At 46.7% G+C, this 20,132-nt stretch overlaps 1 protein-coding gene across 14 annotated transcripts in view; it reads left to right on the top strand.

Moving 5' to 3' along the window:
* Window positions 1-20,132, top strand: part of LOC148816790 (pleckstrin homology-like domain family B member 1) — an 88,715-nt gene that overhangs the window by 46,555 nt on the left and 22,028 nt on the right. For all 14 annotated transcript variants that reach the window (XM_088939924.1, XM_088939916.1, XM_088939922.1 and 11 more), the window contains 4 exons: window positions 49-1,628; window positions 13,720-13,950; window positions 14,924-15,070; window positions 15,456-15,593. In XM_088939924.1, coding sequence (XP_088796050.1) covers window positions 49-1,628; window positions 13,720-13,950; window positions 14,924-15,070; window positions 15,456-15,593 — 2,096 coding nt within the window. The remainder of the gene's footprint in view (window positions 1-48; window positions 1,629-13,719; window positions 13,951-14,923; window positions 15,071-15,455; window positions 15,594-20,132) is intronic.

The raw sequence follows: 20,132 nt of genomic DNA, 5'->3' as shown, positions 1-20,132 counted from the left end.
TGGCCGTTAGGATGTACAAATGAGGGTTGTTCTTCTTTTGTCTTACAGAACCAGAACGTCTTGTCAATGGGAACCACCAATCAGGACCACCAGAGCCGCATGCTAGCCCCCGTGAGAGATCGCGTCCCGAACACAGCGCTTTGGTCAGCTCCATTGAGAAGGATCTCCAGGATATCATGGACTCCTTAGTCATGGATGACCCACAGCCTTCCTCTTTCTCCGAGCACAAGAGGTCCTCCAGCTCCATCAACCCCATCCCACAATCCCCTCTGTCACCCATGGTGAATGGTGGGGGTAGGTACCTCTTGTCTCCTCCATTGAGCCCGGGGGCAATGTCAGTGGGCTCAAGCTACGAGAATGCCTCCCCACCCTTTTCACCTCTGTCGTCACCTTCTGCCGCCAGCAGCGGCAGCTACACCAGCCCTTCTCCCGTTAGCAGCCAGGACCAGGGTCCATCTCTGCCCCCTGTGCCAGTCCGATCCTCCAGCTACAACCACACTGTCCAGCCGCCCATACCTCAGCCCCGGAGCTCACTGCCGAATTCCGCTGGCGTGGATCCGCGCAGCAGCGGGGCACAGAGGGTGGCCGAAAGCCCCAGGCTCCAAAGACGTGCTCTTCTGGAGGCGCCTCCAAGCCCCACCCTGACTCGCAGGGGGTTGAGCCAGGACAGCCCGGGGGGAAGAGGTCCAGAAAGCCCCAGATTAACTCACGGGCTGCCTTCAGTTTCGATTTCCACCATTTCTGCGGATTTCAATTCCACTGCCAGGAATGTGGTCCCGGGCAGCCCCAGACTGACCTCCAAATTTCACAATTCTTCTCCTTCTGCAGCCCCACCTAGTCCCAGGACAAAGATGGGGGTCATGCTCCAAGATCGTCCCTCCAGCCCCTTCAGAGACCAGGGCACGATCGACCGCTCTCTAACCTCCAGTCCCTCCAGACAGCTTTCTCAAACTCCTAGGTCCTTTCAGCCACCCCTGGATCCCATTGTTCATATAATTCAGGACGGACCACATCTACGGCAGCACTCCCAGAGTCTCCAGCCCCCAGAGAGCCCACGGCTGGGTCGCAGGAATGTAGACGTGAACTCGGGCACTCTCAGCAGCATGCGCGACTTGCCTCCCCTCAGCCCCTCGCTGTCGCGCAGGGGGATCCCTACCCTCCCTGGAGTCTCCCCACTCCCAGCATCCTCTCCTTCTCTACGGGTGCCGGACAGTCCCTCGGGGAAGCTGTTGCGGGACGTCCCAGAGAGCCCCAGACTACGCCGCAAGGCAGCCTCCCCACCAGAGGAAGGGTTTGGGTCTCGGGGGGTCAGAGCGCGGAGTCCTTCCCCCACCACCGCGTTCCAGCATACCGGCGTACCAGCGGATGGCGGAGGGCGGAAGGCTAGCTATGGCAACGCCCTTTCTCCCGCCTTCAGCCTTGGCTCCCTGCCGGGCTCCTCGCCACTGCCGAGTCCCCGTGGCCACAGGAAGATGTCGGGGGGTGCGGGCGACCTGCGGCCTCCCCACCCAGGTCTGCGTGAGCGCAAGAACAGCATCACGGAGATCAGCGACAACGAGGACGAGCTGCTGGAGTACCACCGCCGGCAGCGAGAGGAGAGGCTCCGTGAGCAGGAAATGGAGAGACTGGTGAGTGCAACCACACCTCCTGTGAGCTAGAGGGTGCTCACTCCCCCAGCTCTTACTGTTTGCGTACCCGAATCTTGTTGGTTCAGAATGTTGGTTCAGCAATGTCTTTTTCTTTGTGGTCAGTAGTGCTAGTGTATGTCCATGAAACCAAGTGACTGTAATTTCAGGTCTAGAATATTAAGATTTTCAGGGATGGATTCAATCTGTGCTGTCCTATTGGGTAATATTCATATAAAGAAGGAAACAAAAGGATTCATAGTATGTGAAATTATACTTTGCTGTATTCCTCACCATGGATGAAGGATGAATGAGTTTATGAAGACCGTAGTGTCCCCTCTGGGTAAGTGAAAGTCTTCTAGTTGAGTGGAGTTGAGGGTGAAGTCCTTGCATTTCTAACTGTGGTAAACAAAGCCAGATTGTCAGCATTGTAGCCGTGGAAATATATTTCTCTTACAGAACAGTTCAACTCTGAATTTCCATGGTGATCCTTTGTTTTGTGTCACTGTTAAAAAGGAAGGGAGAGGGCAGAGTGCATCACAGTTCAGCTGTCAGGCAAACAGAATGTCTGAGTCTCTTTCCTTTAAATTACACGCCTCTTTTGTTTGTACGCACCTTGCAAGCGCGGCTCCTCAGCAGTTACACACAGAGGGGTACAGCCGCTCCTTTGAACATATTTGTGATAGCAGCGGTAAATTGAATTTGTTGTCTTAAATGGGCAGATCGCGGTTTAACTCATTTTGATGTTTCTGAGAAGCCTGTGCGTTCTCAAACTGTGTGCTCTGTGCCAGCAGAGAGTTTCCGAAACAGCCGTTTTCTAAGGCAACAAAACAACAAATGTCTGTCTCTCTCCTGGCTGGTGCAATTCAGCCTCCCTCCTGCAGGGCGACCTATACACGCGACTGAGCAGTGAAATGGTTCTTGCTGTGTCGGGTCTATTCTCAGTGTAGTTATGGAAGCCCCACCATGACTTTGTATTCTGTCTGAGTTAACAAGCAGGACATCTATGACAGACAGACTAGTTCAGATCTCTGGGGGTTTGGAGGTGTTGCCAGCTGAAGTCTTTGGGCTATATTTACCAGTTGTGTGTCACTTTCAAAGCACTCTTCCGGCTATTAATTACCCCAGCAGCTGTGTGGCCTGACAAAATCACTACACTTTGGCTATTTTTAACCACAGCAGCCCGCAGCTCTGTTTCCTGAGCCTTCAGGTCGAGATTGAGTGCAGACTGCGTAATCTGAGCCCCAACCCTGTAACCAGAGAATCTACTACCACACACTCCTGGGACACACCTTACTTCATAGCAGATCAGGTGGAACAAGGGAGAAATGTCTTCAACTGATTGAAGGGGAAAATTAAAGAAAGTAATTTTGTGCAATGCAATGCACAAAGAATTTGGCCAGACAACAATGGCAGCAGTCCAACTCTTACAGTGAGTGATCATTAATGGCCGATAAGTCACAACCTTGGTTTAATGTCTCGTTCAAAAGACGGCACCTCCTACACCACTGTGTCCTGTCATTTGTTTTGTTTCCATGCCCGTCGGTTGGCTTTTGTGTCGTTTTTCTTCCTACGGCTCTGGCGTAGACATGGCGCGCCTGAAAAGAAAACGATGGGCCAAATGTTCCAACTCTGCCATTTCTTCAACTGTAGTTTGACATTGCAGCTTAAGAAAACCAGCAGGTGGCAAATGCCAGCTTCTGCTGGAGCTTACTTAGTTCAATGAAAACTACAACTTGGACAGACCTGCGTTTTTTATCAAGGCTCATAAACAGGCGTGTTGTCTGAGACACGGTCTTGGCAGACACACTTGGCATATGACATCAGTCCCTAGATGGTACAGTGCAGCAGACAGTAGGGGTTCTGTGAGCCTCAGACAGGCCAGTGTTTTGCTAGAAATGACCTCATTGCAGTCCTGAGAGTTCTAACAGTGACATCACCATTCCATTACACCTTAATGCGCAAATGTAGCTATGGACTGAAACTGAGCATGCTCCCCACCTGTCTGTAACACTGACAGAGCACGATTCTCCCCCTCAAAGCCCCAGTACCCACTTTCTTATTTACCTTTTTAAGTACTTCAGAAGGAAGGTTCCCTTCTTTCCTACTGTCGGCTCAGAAGAATTGAACAAATCATCCCATTTCAGGAACCTCTTACTGTTACGCCATCTGCATCGAACCAGAAAGTATTCATTTTACAAAAAGAAGGATGAATTGCTCCTGTTGTGTTAACTAAAACAGCTTATGAGCTTGTCACTAGAAACTATCATTCTTCAGCAGTCAGAACAAGTGCCAGAACCCTAAGTATTCCTGTATGGAATGTTAGAATCACAATTGGCACTGTTACACAAGTCTCTAGTTACATAAGAGCTATTTGGTCTATCTAGCCTTTATGCATAAGCCTAAGCGCTCCTTAATGCAAAGGGTTGTGGGAGTATGGAACCTTGTTTCTTTTAAGAAACAAGTGGATGAGATCCTTGGATTATTTAGCTACTATCTACCATCTACTATCTTTTGTTTGGGACCATCTGTTCTTATGTGTGTGTGTGTTGTAAGCCAGTGTATCACAGTGGCCGAAGGAGGGAGTTGGACAGAGTTCGGAGATCAGAGATTGACAGGCTCAGCACCGCCCAAGTGAGATATTTGAATGCAAAACTCAAACCTACTCATTTTCACACCTGAGCCCTCTTCCACTTCCTTCTCTCTCTCTCTTTCCCTTCTTGTGCTCTACTGCTTCTCCCTTTGCAGACGAAATCTTTCTACAGCCACCTCTTCAGCCCCGCGGAGCCTCCTATCAAGCGCATTCATTCCTGATCTAGATTTAGAGCTCACGTTTACCGAGCTCCAGCAAACACTGCCCACCAGAGCAGGCGTTAAAAGATCTCGAATAGGCACAGGCACAAATATAGCGGGAGCGATGTGGTTGATTACCAGTGTGCTGTGCAAATACACTGTAGCTAGGCAGGCTGCCTGCAGTGTTGAATGGCCACATACAGGATACCACGCCTTGGAAAAAGCACAAATGTGTTACTGCTGAGCAGCCATGGAAGGAAAAGGGAAAAACATAGGAAACTTTTAATTCACCGAAATATGATACTAGAGCCTTTGTAAGTCAGGAAAGATGACAATAAGATGGCTTGTTCCTGTCCTTTTCATAGCATGACTTCCAGCTTTCCCCATGTTCCAGTGTACTTCAGTCGAGTTTTGCGGAAGTCTTCAGAGCTCCTGGAAAACTGGTAGAAGGTGTTAAACCCCTGCAATTCCAAGGCAGTAATGATCTGGTTTAGGTCCTTGAGACCTGAGCTGGAACGAAACTCCACAGATGTGGACCAGGGATGGACGCCAGCGTTGTTTCTTTTGAGTCTGTTTCCTTTTACTTTTCTGTATCAAAAACTTGTTCCTAAAGGATCAGTTATGATAACCCTCAGGTTGTTTTTGCTTCTTAAAGGTGGCACCAAAGGATAGTGAATTCATGGAGAAGTCTTGTGGATGGGGCGAAGCGAGGAACTGCCCAACTCCAGCCCTCAAGGGGCAGAATCCAGCAGGTTTTTCCCAGGCTCTCTTTAAATCATCAAAGACAGCAGCCCTGTGGAAAAAGATGAACTGCTCCGGCTTAGCTAACGAGCAGCTCAATTAGGTGATTAAGAGGAGAGGTGACCCTCTGGGACTGGACGTGTGCACCCCTGGTGTACAGGAGCACCCCGAGAGCTGGCGATGGAAGTGTGTGTGTCTCTCTCACACTCATGCTGCTGTGTCAAGGGTGCAGTTAACAATGCGGGTGTTGGGTTGTGCCAGATTACACTCAGAGCCACATACTTTGATCCCCAGAGAGAGAGACTTTTCATGGGATTTGCATTTTACCACAGATAATCCCATTAGGAAGCAATTTCTACCCCTTCACACAATTCAGGGAGTTCCTAGTGGTTCACATGGTGTAAAGAGTGTTCACCTAAGAACTATATAGTTAATGATTTTATTTTTGTCACAGTGTTCATACTTTGGATACCTTCCTGAAGTCTGATATGTTGCTACAGTAGTATACTATATTAACAGGTGACATAACTAAGATCTAAGCAAAAATCTACAGGTATAAGCATTGTGGACATGCGTTAATTTTATACTTTTTGGAGCATTGTGACAGACGTCTTCTGCTCTCCAGTACACCTCTAGGATTGTGCTGTGTAGCTTTGCTTTGGTGTTCTCTGCTATGAGAGTAAGTTAGGCTAATTCCCACTGGAGGGCGCCTTTCACCAAATTTCTCCTTCCTCTCCCTTAAGCAACACCTTTCAACCAGTGCTCTGTAGTGGTCATCTTTCAACAGCCAGGATGTTTTTACTTCTCGGACAAAAATGCAGATGGCTTAATATGTAATATTTTGGAAATGCCCTAAGCGTAGTTTCCTGTATACTACAGTTCGTCTTCTCATTGTATACCAGTCACTCATGCAAACAACTTTTCAGGAGGTGTCATGGACTGCTCAGCCTGCTTAATTCATAATTGTAGTTTATAGCGAATATTCAGGAGGGATGACGTCCATCAAGTTCTCCTTCAGACTTCTGCTGCTCTGACTCGTAGTTCTCCATGAGTTCAGGTCCCAAAAAGCTAGAAATACCATAGTAAGCCTCTCACTTACAGTATATGCATATGTCTTTCTGCATCCGACCTCCTCCCCCATCTCCACCTTTTCAGCTGCCCCTTTCTCTCTCTGCATGGGGGTCCCAACGTCCTTCAGCCACCTACAGGTGCTTTGGTTGCCACACCTCTCAGTAAACATGCCCCAATGCGTTATCCTATTGGGTGTCCTTATTCCTCATGAAAGGAATGTGTCTTTCCTGCTCTATGGTTTCATCTACCCCTTTACCAGCAAATTCCTAAGGCAGGTGTCCTGTCACTGAGGGATACTAGAACAATTTTTGCCCCAGAGAAGACAGGATCACTCAATTTATCTGATTAAATAATGGAATATTATTGGCTGTTGCTAGTATTTTTTTGCACTCATGTTTTTTTTTGTTGCCGTTATATCTGTCTTTCTTATGAGCATAATCAGATGTTATAAGACCATCAGGTATAATAAGACCATCAGGCATCATAAGGCTCATAGATTAATGAATCTGTGGAGAGACCATTTGGAAGGGGCCTGTCTATCTGTCAGCAGCTTTAGTGTTTTGGCGCTTGCAAGCTGTATTTTGACAGTCCTGTCAGTTATTCACTAGGCCCTGCCTGTGAGGCTCTGTTGAGTTCTGAATGGGTCTCATTTTGAAGCTGTCTGTATTAAAGCGCTGTGTTCAGTATGGAATCCAGGACTTGGGGAAATAGGAGTGAGGATGTTTTTTTTGTCCTGGCTGAGATCTGGTGAAAAAGACTGTAATCAGAAACCTGAGAGAAGCAGTATCATCACAGTATAGCACAGCACACCTCCAGATAATAATACTTGTTAGTGTAGACTCAACGTGCTCACTGTGCTGTTCGTAAGCCCACGGTGAAGCAGTGACCCAGTGTTAATACAGTATATCTTAGATACAAATAGCTTAAGCTACATTACAGACCCAGTATAACATGATAAGCATGGATTTTGTTTTCTGCTTGCATTACCTGTGTTGTGTCATAGTTTTCAGAGTTTAGATTACAAAAGAAGATTGATGTTTATTGGGCAGTCTGTCAAGGCAGTGTGTGCTTCTGACACCTTGCTTTGAAGAACCGAACAGCTGTTCCTTTTCTGCTTAGTCACGCCCCCTGCCTTTGTCCCACCCTGCCAATTTCCCTGGGGTTCATTCCGTTGTTAAGGAGACGGTCAGCTACTGGACGTTTTAGGGACCTCCTGGTCTGGGAGAGGTCTGTTCTAAACCAGAGGCCTGACACAGTGTGTGGGAGCAGCTGTGTATTAAAGAAAACAACCTCCAGTGAGTGGGAGAGAGAGAATTTGCTCTCTTATGAATGCGCGTGAGACAGCCTAGCAATGGATCACAGCAGGAGAAACAGTCGGACTGGGTCAGCGCCTTTAAGATCCGATAACCCCGGGGACCAGGCCGTGATGTACCTGCTGTCTTTGGTCCAGCAGGACCCGGAATTATTATGGAATGCTGCCTCTTTCATGAAGGTAACAGGGAGAATCTAATATTAACCCTACATATGGGAAGACTGGCATCTTGCTAAGCTATGTTGTGTGCAAGAGATTAATCTTTAAGTTTTATTCCTTGTCATGATCACTTTTGGTATTAAATCACTTTTAAACATGAGGGATGTTTATATTGCTGATGCTTGTTTATATTTTTCACAACAGCTGCATCACATACTGTATCTTGAACCTGCTATATCATTTTCAGTCTTGACATGCTGAGCGTGTATAACTTGCACAAGAGTCAAACAAGCCCTCTTAGTCTCCATTTGTTTCTAATATACAAACTGGCAAATGAATGCAGCTTTTTGAGCTGTTGGGTCAAGGTGGGATGAAGTAATGAAGTTTTTCATTGCTTACCTAAACCCTCGTGTCTTTGCTTTCTAATTAAGGGCCAATTACAGAAGAATTGTCTTTATCTGAAGGTGCTGTTTTGTGTAGAATTTGGATGCACAGTATGTTGCTGATGAAACTCCCTAAAAGTTCAGGAATTTAATATTTTTAACTTTGAGGAGTTACAGTAATTATAACCAATACCAGATGTTCTGGGACAAACACCAGAACATACAACCTTTACTTGCAAGCAATTGATTATCAATTATTTCCCTAACAGAGTGGTTGTACCAATATTCTGTAAGTGCAGCTAATAGGAAAGTGTAGTATTGATTCTCAGTTGGTTATTTCACTGGATGCAGAGCAGGGACCCGATCAAAGCCCCAGCCTGGAGCCTGGGAAAGGCTCTACTGGCTAATCATGTCTCCTTTCTAACATCAGTATGCTGTTCTCTGGGAGATATTTATAGTGGGTCAATCTGTTTTCTTTTGGTCATTAACTAAAGTCCCTGCTCAGTGAAGCGAGTTCCAAGAAAGATAATTAAGTCTTTTTGCTCTGTTTGGAATCCAGAGAATAAATAAGCAAGAAGCTCTTCCTGTTTGTGTTCCCAGATTGAACGCCAGTCTACTGTATACTGAAAACATGTTCCTAAGAAGACAGCAACATGCTTTTGCACAAATATTCCCCGAAGAGGTTTTAACTGGAATGCTTTTTTAGTTTACTTCGAGATGGATGTAAGTTAATGGCCGTGACATTTCCATTGGATTTATAGCATCCAGTTTGTCTTGTCTATAGAGAAAGATTTCTCACATCCTTAACATGCTGATTTTACCGTTTTTCAGTTGCAATGTTGTCAAGCCTCATAACAGAAAAGTGGTTTTCTTCTTAAAATCAGATGATTAATCTTAAAAATCAGAGTATTGGTACTTTTTCTGAAGTCCCATGGTCTTGGCTGGGAAAGAGCACTAGTAAAATCATAAAAGAAACCACTGTTTTTTTTTCAGTTTTGGTTAAAGGGTTTGTTGATCTTTTTGGATTCAATTTTCTAACTATGTTACTGCTCCAATTAGTCTAAGGTCTCTACAGGCAATGCCTTTTGTATTCATTTTATATTAATATACGGACTTTGTCAATGGACACACACAGTCCCACATGAGTGATCTGTACGTGAAGCTATGCACGTGAAGCTAAGCTCACTTCACTCAGAAAGACAAAAACCACCTTCAAATGTTGTAAACTTTAGCTCTAAAATCTTTAGTGAGCCTTCAAGACGCCTGGCACAGCTTTATATCAAATCAGATCCTGAGGAAGGTCTCTGCTATAACTGAAGACCCATCTCATATTCTTCTTTTAAACTTTTGCGTGCTTTTTGGATGATGTTTTCACTGCAAGACAAATAAAGAAATGTAGCCCCGTGTACAAATATGCACACACTTTTAATACCATATGAAATATTGCTGTTACTTCTCTAATTGTTTCTATGGGCAATTTTAAGTATACAGTATTTTCTTTAGTGATGTTGTTTTATTTGGAATGTGTTGTTGTTGCACTTGCTGCTTAAAACCCCCCTCACCTTGGGGATGAAGAACAGTATTTTGAATTGAAATCAGAAAGCTTATCAATGAGGAAATAAATATTTCAACCCCCCAGGGGCCTAGGGAAACTATGCTCATAAAAGTGAAAGAATGCTGGCAGCTGTAAAAAGAAACACTGGCGGTTAGGTGGATAATAATTTGTGGAGATAAAGGCGCAATAACTTTATTCCCTTTGTGGTTTTGCTCCTCCTCCTTCTCGCCCGCAGGTTGAGCAGACAGGTTAGTAAGGAGAAGCAGGGAGAAGGGTGGGACACATAGGAACCGCAGTGTTGACTCATGTAGTGTGTGTCTGCGTGCTGGGCTAGGGTGAATCTGACATTCTCTTAAATGAGTTACTGGTGCCCAGACGTCTTCCGGAGGTTTCCTTGTTTAGCATATGCGAACATTCATGCAGAATGCGCGTGAGTATGGTGGGATTTTGTAGTTCTGCTGATCAGCAGAGGCAGGAATGGAGAAATCTCGTTCGGTTTTTGGTGGAACTGTTTCCTGAGGGTTAGGCAACCTGGAGCTGACAATAAGAGGTCGAAACTGTTGCTTTGACTTTAGCGCTTTTTTGAGTGCGGTTTGCTTTCCTCTCTTCTGCAGAAGGCAGTTACGCCCTTAAATTCAGATGCGAGGGAGTAGATCGACTGGGGAAACTCAGGATTATCGGTCCTGTGTTTGATCAGAGACGTGTGTAGAAGAACAGCTTTGTGTCGGCACAGAATGTACCCGTAACAAAGTGCAGGATAGCGGTGTGGGCTTGTTTAGGCGACCTGAGTTGAAAGTCTGATGTGTGCTGTTTTCTTTAAAGAGTCATGCTAGAAACATTTACCCAGACATAACATTTTAGTGACAAAGGCATGTTCTGTCATGTGGTAGTCGGTAGTATCAGTAGCTTAATGGTTACACAGCTGGGCTACAGTCAGCCCAGTAGCTCAGTGCACTCGGCAGTCCTTAATTAAAGTGCAGAATGGCAGCATGTTCACTAGCTCAGTGTTAAGAGTGCCTACACTACTAGGGACTACACTATGGAATACTATAGATTTAAGCCACACAGGCACTATGGGATTGACCTAAAGCAGTGTCATGTTTTGATTGCAACCATAGAAAACCTAATGGTGGAATATTTCCGGTGAAGATCAAAAGGCTGGAATTAGAAATGAGAAATTTGATCTTCCTCCGGGTCTTTGCTCCTTGGTTTGTTGCCTGTTTATTTCTCTTCTCTGCCTCTCTCAGCGGTTCCTCTGCCCCTGTTCCGTGCGGAGAGCTTCCCAGTGAGCTCCTCACTGCTCCTGCAGTCTTGAAACACGGGGACAGGAGGCCTTGCTGTTAAAGTGGTCTCCTTTCTGTGAGGAGCGGAGAGCTCTGGAGGTTACCAAGCGTCTGACTAGGTGTGCCTGTCACTGCCCCCAATTAAGTTCTAAAATCAAATTTCATTGTCTCAGAAGGTATTCACTCCCTTTTTGGGGGGAGAAACATGCCTACAAGAATTTTCAAAATTGTAATCCTCTGTAACTACCCTCAAAACATGGAAGATCCTCCGAGCTCTTACTCTACAGAGATTTGTGTCCAGCTTGTTTTTCTTCCAGGGCTCTCATGATCATATGTCACATTTTGGAAGAAATTCTGAGAGGAACCCAATAGAGATCACCTCTCTCCTTTACAAATGCAAATAGATCTGGGTATAAAGACTGCTTTCAGAGCTATCATTTTTACTATCTCTGTTTAGAAGTACTGAAAGAATAAGTGAGGAGTTGACTGCAATGGAGACCCAAGTCTTGTGCATCCGCTCATCCAAGGCTGAGAATCAAGACACTTAATTTCTTTAGCCTGGAGCTCTCTGTGCCTTGTTAGATCCTGCTCCAGAACGGGATGGAAAAAAGCAAAATTAGATGCCTGAATGAAGCACTTTGTTTCAAAATCAGATTTCAGTAGAAAATTGTGTTTACGGTACTGGGGGATAGATCTTTGTATTCAGTCACTCGGTGTTCAACGGGTGGGCAGCCGTGTGTCTGGGTTGTGAGCTATCAAAATGAATTAATTGTACTAATTGGGTACAGTGTCTAATCCCAACACATAGTACACTCATGTCTAATAATGACTGCTACTGTACTTCCCAATTCAAAGACTCCTGGTATGATACAGCAATGTTCTGACTGGCTTAAATTTTACTTTGTTCTTCAGTACAAGTACAAATAAAATGTGATGTTAAGGCAAATAAGTTGTAGGTTCAGTCCTCGAGATAAAATCGAATTTACAGATTACCTTGCAGGTGATTCTTAACTCTAGAAGCTTAACCATGCCGATACATGACCCTGTGCTCTACTCTTTTCCTGTTGTGAGCTTCCCTGTTGTGTCTGGGTTTACCTGGTGTGTCTTTCTCCAACCCTCTTCATGATGGCCATTAGTCACACAACACAGAGACGCGTAATTACAGGGAGGGCAGACTGCTGCTGGAATTTCCAGCCCACTGAAGAGACCGGAGGCTGAGGTCACTGAGTAAACGCAGAGACCCAGCCTTCTAGAGCACTGATAAGGCTGAGCTCCAGAGGAACAGAAAAACTGAGAGCTGCCAACTGGAGCAATAGCTCGCTTTCTGTTTCTTGTTAGTGCTGTCTCTGTCTCGTACGCAGAAAAAATATTTTCCATCAGCGGAAAAGCAGCACAGCCAGCTATAGTAGAATCAGATATAGACTCCAGTACTCACAATGCATCAGTCCGTTTTTCTGTTACTTTTTAAGTTTTATTGTGAAAATACCAATCTAAAAAGCATGTTATATTTTCCATCCTAATTTTCTGAACAGGTATGTTAGCATACTTCCTATGTATAACAGATTCTTTACATAATATTCATGTTTAACACATTGTACATGAACTTAAATGAACTGAAGTATTAACAGCATAAGATCTAAGGTCCAAAATCCTGTAAAGGCTTGCAAAATAATCTCTAATTTAAGTCACGATAATCATGTTTTATTAATTAGAAACGTTAAAAAGAATGGCATCCAGTTCTAACTGGCAGTGGATTCCGTGAATTTTTGGATGGTGCCACAAAGTCTACAGATAAAGGAGGAGCCAGCAACAGTTGGCATGCTGGGTTGAAGGGTCAGTGGGTTGAAGGGTCAGAGGTCATTGTCCCCTTGTTGCACTGGCATGGCGGGGAGCTCAGAGTGGGCAGCTGCTGCCGTTGAGCACAGCTGTGTCTGTGAGAGGACGGGAGCAGCACAGGGCCGACGTCAGCTGGGCGACAACAGCCTGTCTGCTATAAATAACCGCCCCTGCTTTCAGTGTTGTTTAAGAGACGTTTAAGGAGCGAGCTTAATCGTTTATTTGGAACCAAGCAGAGGATAACGATATATGTTTTCTTATCTGTTCACGGGGGGAGAAACACATTGGGCATTGCTTCTTCAGTCTTTACTCACGGTCACAGATCGAATGCACCTTCCTTGTGTTTTTAAGCAAAAGATAGCTCATGTCTGCCTCAGGCTACAAGCTGAATTGACTGGTTACTAATTAGGCCCCTGACTGACTAGTAAGCCTCTGTGGAACTGGGGGCCGTCCTGCCTTGTAATCCTGAGAAGGTCATGTGATGGAAGAGGCTGTGGATGTCAGGAATGTGGTGATGCCGCAGAGCAGCGAGAGGAGGATCTCAGTACTTCGAATTTCATCGTGAAGCTTGCTGGGTGTGCAAGAGATGGACAGAGCATTTTAGGGCTCTTGTGTAGCCCTCAGCTCATTGCTTGGTCAACAGCCCATCCTTCTTTTCAAGCACGGAAGCGAGCCGTGATAAAGGCTGGATCCCACACTGATTAACGCAGTTCTGGACAGGACAAAACGCGATAGATGGAGCGTAGCTTCCTCTGACCAGACCCCACGGCAGTTTCTTGGTGGGAAAACTGAACAACACTGGCGGCATTCGCTGTAGAGGTGACGCTCTTTGTGTCCCGAGAAGGAATAAAAACAGCTTCAGCTCCGCGGCAGATCAGCACCCTTGGGAGTTAGCCTAGGGACTCGGTGGTGCCTCCGAAACTGTCTGGTAACGGTCTGGCCCCGGTTGTGCGTTGTGCAGGAACGGCAGCGGCTGGAGACGATCCTCAATCTGTGCGCGGAGTACAACAAGGCAGACCTGGCGCCTGGGGCCGAAGCGGGCAGGATGGGCTTCCCCGGGGAGGCGGGGGGCAGGAGGCCATCAGTGGAGGTGGGGGTCTCGCCGGCGCACCGCGGGCCGCCGCGGCAGAGGGAGAGCGACGAGGAGAACCTGAAGGAGGAGTGCAGCAGCACGGAGAGCACGCACCAGGAGGTCAGTGGCCACTTTTCCCTCAGCCTCACCCCCCCCCCCCCCCATCAATCAGCTTCATTCTTCCATCACTCGTTTCCTTCTTAACCTCATTCGATGGTCCAAAAACCAGTTGCGTTTCTGGTTCAATATTACCGGGTCACGAGCCCCAAAATCCTCCATAAAATCTGAGCTGTTCCGTTTCACTGACTACATTCTGGGTCAATGTGTGACTTAGGAGACAAATACTTTAGCTCTGAGCCTCCGATATGAGAGAAACTCCAGAAATGCGCCGTGACAGCTCCCTCTCCCTTTGCTATTAGCACTTTGCTGTCCCATGGAGCTGCAGTCTCTGCTCCTATGGCTGTGGTCAGCGAGAACAAAACCAGCCAAGGCTCACAGTTAATAACTAATAATAATAATTGCTTACACTTATATAGCGCTTTTCTGGACACTCCACTCAAAGCACTTTACAGGTAATGGTGATCCCCTCCACCGCCACCAGTGTGCAGCCCACCTTGAAGATGCGATGGCAGCCATAGTGCGCCAGTCCGCTCACCACACATCAGGTATCAGTGGGGAGGAGAGCAGAGTAATGAAGCCAGTTCATAGATGGGGATTATTAGGAGGCCATGATTGGTAAAGGCCAATGGGAAATTTGGCCAGGATGTCGGGGTTACACCCCTACTCTTTTCGAGAAACGCCCTGGGATTTTTAATGACCACAGAGAGTCAGGACCTGGGTTTTGTGTCAAACATGTCAAACTGAATTAGCTGTGCTACAGTTCACTTTGTCTAAATGTGACCCTTGTAATGGTCTAGGCTGTTTAGATGAAAACACAGGAGTGTGAATATCACGGCATTTTGTAATGGTAGGACGGCATATTTTCCTGGGGAACCTTAAGTGTTTGGTTAAGTGTTGTGTCCCCGGATCCAGGGTGGGGACCCTCCCGCGCTGTGCCCAGCCCCTTTTCACTCTCCCTTGCCTCCAACTGCAGCATGAAGACGCCCCGGGGAGCGGCGGCGCCAGCCGACAGGAAGTGGGTTACTTGGAGGAGGAGAGGCTGCGGGTTCTGGCCCGAGTGGACGAGCTAAAGGCCCGCGTCACCGAACTGGAGCAACAGCTGCAGGAGTCCAAGCAGGAGGTGGGAGGGTTGAGAGATGATAATAATAAATAACCAACCTCTCTGTGGTACAATAGTTCTGACGTAGAGAAATAGCGTTTTAAAATAATGAAGTAGTGATAAAGTAAATATATGTGATTTGAAACAAGTTCGGCGGTCAACTGCTCAAGTCCTCATGGGATTGAGGTTTGGCTTGTTTTTGGTTCTCCCTCAAACCGTCTTTAATAACCGCTTGCCGACTGGACGAGTGGACGTTGTCTGTTGCTTTTTATGCTCCATGGGTATCCCATGGGACTGCGGGCTCTGCCGGCGTGGCGTGGGGTTTGGGGGCGGCTAGCGGGCAGTCTGGAAATGAGGAGCAGGGCCGAAGTGGGGGAATCACGCTTGACCGTGCGTGTGTCCGCAGGCGGAGATGGAGCGAGCTCTCCTGCAGGGAGAGAGGCAGGCGGAGCTGGAGCAGCTGGAGGCCGAGCAGGACATCATCGGGCAGCTGGGGCGCAAGCTGAGCGAGCTGGAGTGTGCCATTCAGAGGGAGAAAGATAAGGTACCAATTGCCCAGGGGTGGCGACATTATAGCCCATAACACCACCAACACCTCAACATATTCACAGCGTGCACGTTTCCAAGAGGCTCGCAGGTATGCCTCCTCCCTGGGACTCAGGAGTCCCGGATCCCCCTATCGTAGCTCAAGTACATCTCTCCAGGTAGACCTGCAGAACCTTCCCCACTCCCTGACGCGTGAAGGTAGCTGTTTGGAGGGGTGTCCTGAAAACAAGCCAGAATGATGACGGAGAATCTAATGTTTCTTTCTGGGACATCACTGGTGTCGGGAGTTTAAGCGTTACATTTATTTAGGGGGAGATCTCGGCATGAGATAATTGGACTATGTTCAATTGGAAGAGAGTCCCGAGTGGTGTAAGTGGTCGCAGTGAACGTACTGTACACAGCTGCGGTCATAATTGGTGCTACAGTAGGCAGTGTTGAGAATGCGTTAGCACTTCTATTTAAAGCCAGGCAAGTCTCATATTATATTATTAAGTCTCATATCCACTTAACAGTTAAGGGATAGGTTTATCCCAACTTTTTTCACCTATTAAAAGCACCTCTTTACTATTAAAGGAAGATATAGTTTTCTCCTTTGCCATTATCTCACTTGGGACTGTTGAACTGAAAGCTTTAAAGCTGGTGTTCTATTTTAGGATTCGCGGTCCCTTTCAGTGACGTGCATGGTGCCCTGCTTTAAGAGGGTTGATGAAATTTGCCCTTTAGTGTCCTTCTGCTATTTCCTCTATTGGTTCTTCACCAACTCAGAAATGCAGTGTGACTTGGTGGGGATGTTTAATAGGTGCAGATCTGATTACTGGGGTACAATCCTAGCAATGCATGAATGGGTTTTCCGTAGCTGGACCAAGTGAAAGGGTTTTTTTTTTATGGAGGAGGATTTTTGGGGGGTTGGAGTGGCTGGACGGATGTGAAAGAGGCCTCTAGCTGGTACTCGGTTGGCTGGGAGGCCCCTACATCACACAGGTATTCCCACCTGTCCCCTACAAAATCACGCACTTCCCCGGCGTTCGCAGTTCCCCGTCACGCACAGGTTTGCTGGGACTGTGCTTTTCCCTTTTGTGGTTCCTAGCTGGCAGCGTTTGCGGTGTGCGAGGGTAGGAGTAAGCGCGAGAGCCTACTCTGGGAGCTGGGTGGTGTCTGCCGACTGTGAAGCGGATGTCCTACTTTAATACAGTCAGAAGCAGCAGCCTGGCTGCATTAAAAGCCAACGTTTAGCCGGGGATGAGCCTCAATGGACTGAACAGTCTCTTCTGGTTTCTGGCACTGTTCTTAAGGCATGGCATTAACAGGGCAGCTGTGTGGCTCTTGCAGAAAAACACCGTGGTCATTTTTTCAGCAATTCCACTTTTCTGTCCATGCTACATACGCGTTTATAAGGATTGGGTAGAGCACTTGTCGCTATACAACGGATTCAAGTTCATTTGCTGTCCGTCGTCTTTATGCAACAATGGGGGAGGAATGTGGTGCCTGAAGCTGAAAGTCAAATCGTCGGGCCAACCGGGAAATTCTGTGTAGAATATATCAAAGCCAACGAAAGCGTCTCGAGGAGCAGCCAAAAGCGATGGATCTGGAAGTTGGCGGAACAGTGGTGGGGGGGTGGTTGACACGCCCTCCGTCTGCTCCCACTCTATCAAGCTCTTCTTTAGTTTTCGCTCCGTGATATCACAGCTACTGCCTCGGCTTGGTATGCACTCAGTTCCTCCCACCCTGAGGTCCGTGCAGCCCCCCCAGGTTGTCTGTTCTCGTCTATGAAGCAGTGCAGTCCGTTTAAAAGCTTGTTTCCGTGGTAATTTAATGCCCCCTTTATTATCTTCGTAATTCAGTTTACGCGTCTCCAGATGATCTTTATGCCCTTATTGTAGTGGAGCAGATTAATGTCAAACTCTTGACACTGGTACTAGAACAAGGTCTGGTCATGCTGCTCCATTGTGGTTAGTTTTATGGGCCTCTTAATTTCACACTCTAATGAGAGAGCTGTGACTCTGAACTATAGCCCACTGTATATCAAGAGGGGTGCATGTAGTATAGTATAAAGTATATACAGAACATAATATGTAAATTTGACATATTACTGTATATAGTCATGTACACACAATCTATAGTGGTAAGTTCATTTAATCAGTATGTATCATATATACTTTCATATCTATATATTTAATTACTTTCATATCTATATTTTCAATATATGCAAAATAAATTCCATATACTGAAACAGTATCAAAATATATTTCTACCTGTTTTTTTTCCCTTTTTGAAGGTGAGTTTTACGATAGCTTCGAACACGGATGCGGCTGTCTTAGTGGTAAAGGGGATTTCGCAGGGGTGTCGCGGTGGGGGGGGGGGGGGGGGTTTGTGGGTAGATCCCATGCGCGTGAGAAGATTGGGGTCCCATGAGAACCGTTACAAACAAGAGGAAGTGATGTGGCCCTTCCGGGCTCCTTTGATTTTGTTTTTTGTTTTTTATTCGGCCCCTTTTTTTCGGTTTTTCTCCTCGTCTTACAGGCGAGCTGGTCAGGGCTTCTCTGCAGCTTGGCTCCACTCACCCTCTGTACTAACCCCTTAATCTGCTCTCACCACCTCACCCTGCGCTGGCTGTGGGACTCTCTCTCTCTCTCTCTCCCCCCTTTACGTTTCCTCTTTCATTTTCTTTTTATTTGTGTTTCAGGAGGTAGGGACAACACTCGGCAGCTTAAAATGGGCTTTAGTGGCGTTCCGCTGGGTAGGCCGAAACGGTTAAAGGCATTCCCTGGCTTTAACTTGCTCGGTTGGTGGGGGTTTGGCGCCCTGACCGTGAGGTCATGAATCCCCCGAGCAACCGAGGGTGGTGCTGAGGGAGTCCCGAATGGACCCACACCGAGAAGAGGTTACTGGGTACCTGCGTTCAAAGCTGCAACACAGGAGGTTAGACCAGTTGACGGGATGTGGGAGCTGTCTTCTCTCCCGCCTTTCCTTCCTGACCTCTGACCTTGGTCCACAGTGAGGTTGGTTCTCCGAGGAGAGGGAGGGACAAAGGGAGCACTGCATTTTGGGACACCAAAATAAAAGCTGCTGATGGACCTGAGCGAAGCTTGAAAGGCTGTCTGGTTTCCTGCAATCTTTTGACAGCAAGGTGCGTTCTGGCAGCGATGCAACTTGAAGGAGGTTTCGGGCCTCTCTCGGCTCCCTCATTTGGGCCTTTAGGAGGTTACACTTTTTCTTGGATGGTGGCGGCTTTCTGTGGGCTATTTTGAGATCTGGGGTCTGGCAGCAGTTTCTCCTGGGGACAAGCCCCCTCTAATTAACCGTTTATCTGCCTGTTCCTCTAACTGGGCTTCCCTCAGGGGATCTGTCTTCATGAGGCATGTTTGACCGCCCAGTGTCGAAAGAGGCTTATCGCTGTATTAACAAAAACCAGGAGGCGTCCTTGCTGAAACCTCGTTTTGCGGCAAGGTTTCTCAGGATGAATGCTACAGGGTGAATTTGCTTAACTTTTTCGCTGAGCGCTGGAGGACAGGCAGTTATCTGGAGCTCTCCTGAGACAAAACAGTTTGGCTCCTCTCTGGGGTTGACTACAAATGGGTTTGCCTTGAAGCCAGGGACACAGAAAGAGTTGTAGACCCTGTGTAATGGCCAGAAATTTCAGCGGAGAAACGTCCAGCACTGCGGAGGGAAGGGGAATTCCTTGGAAGAACTGGGATGCGTTTGTGTCTGTGAGAACGAGAGATGAGTGAGCCTGTGGCTTTTGCCTCAGCTGGCGTGTCAATAACTTCTAACCGGTGCCAAAACCCCACAAAGAAACATGCACAATGATAACAATAACTTCTCATAGAAATGATTTTTATGTTTGTGTTTCACTTTGCCATTTGTTCGTTAGCACAGAGGTGTAGCCAGAGCGTGGTGCGATTCAAGGCTTCTGGGGTCACTCCCAGTCCCTTTCCACCCCCACACCCTCCCCACCAAAACCCCATTTATCCTCACGCTCCCCTGAGAAGTCAGTCTTAGCTGAAGGCATCTTTAATCCATTATAATTGCCTTCAGGACCAACAGCTTTCTCTTTGTGTGGCCCAGAACATACTTTTAAAGAGTGCCTGTAAATTGTGGTGCTTCAACGAAATGTCCAATTATAAAGGATATGTGTTTTCACAGTTCTGAACTTATAGCCAATATCATTTATGGCTTGCCAGTCACTTTAGTGGCAGATCAATAAGCTCTTAGTAGAAATGCAGGCTCTGGTATATCAATTTTAATCAGAGCGTAAGTTAATGATCTTGATACCTTTATTGCTGTTTAAACAAAGCTCCTTGCAGGCACTATCTAAAGTCTGATAAAGATGCCTGCAGGCAGTATCTAAAGCCTTAGGTTGCTAGTTGTTTTCAAATATTTATACAGGATCCAGGCTGAAAACTCGTTATTTATGACCACTGTGGCAGAGAAGGTAAAAAAGAAACTGCGATGACTAATTAGATTATCAGTTTACAATTCAAAGCAACATGTTTGCACCTTTAAAAAGGGCAAATTATGTGCCATCCTCCTGAAAGCC

Source organism: Atractosteus spatula, chromosome 22 (assembly GCF_055471065.1).
Source record: "Atractosteus spatula isolate fAtrSpa1 chromosome 22, fAtrSpa1.hap1, whole genome shotgun sequence".
Taxonomy (NCBI): domain Eukaryota; kingdom Metazoa; phylum Chordata; class Actinopteri; order Semionotiformes; family Lepisosteidae; genus Atractosteus; species Atractosteus spatula.
The sequence above is the reverse complement of the archived record's forward strand: the minus strand, read 5'-3'. Positions and strand labels throughout refer to the sequence as shown.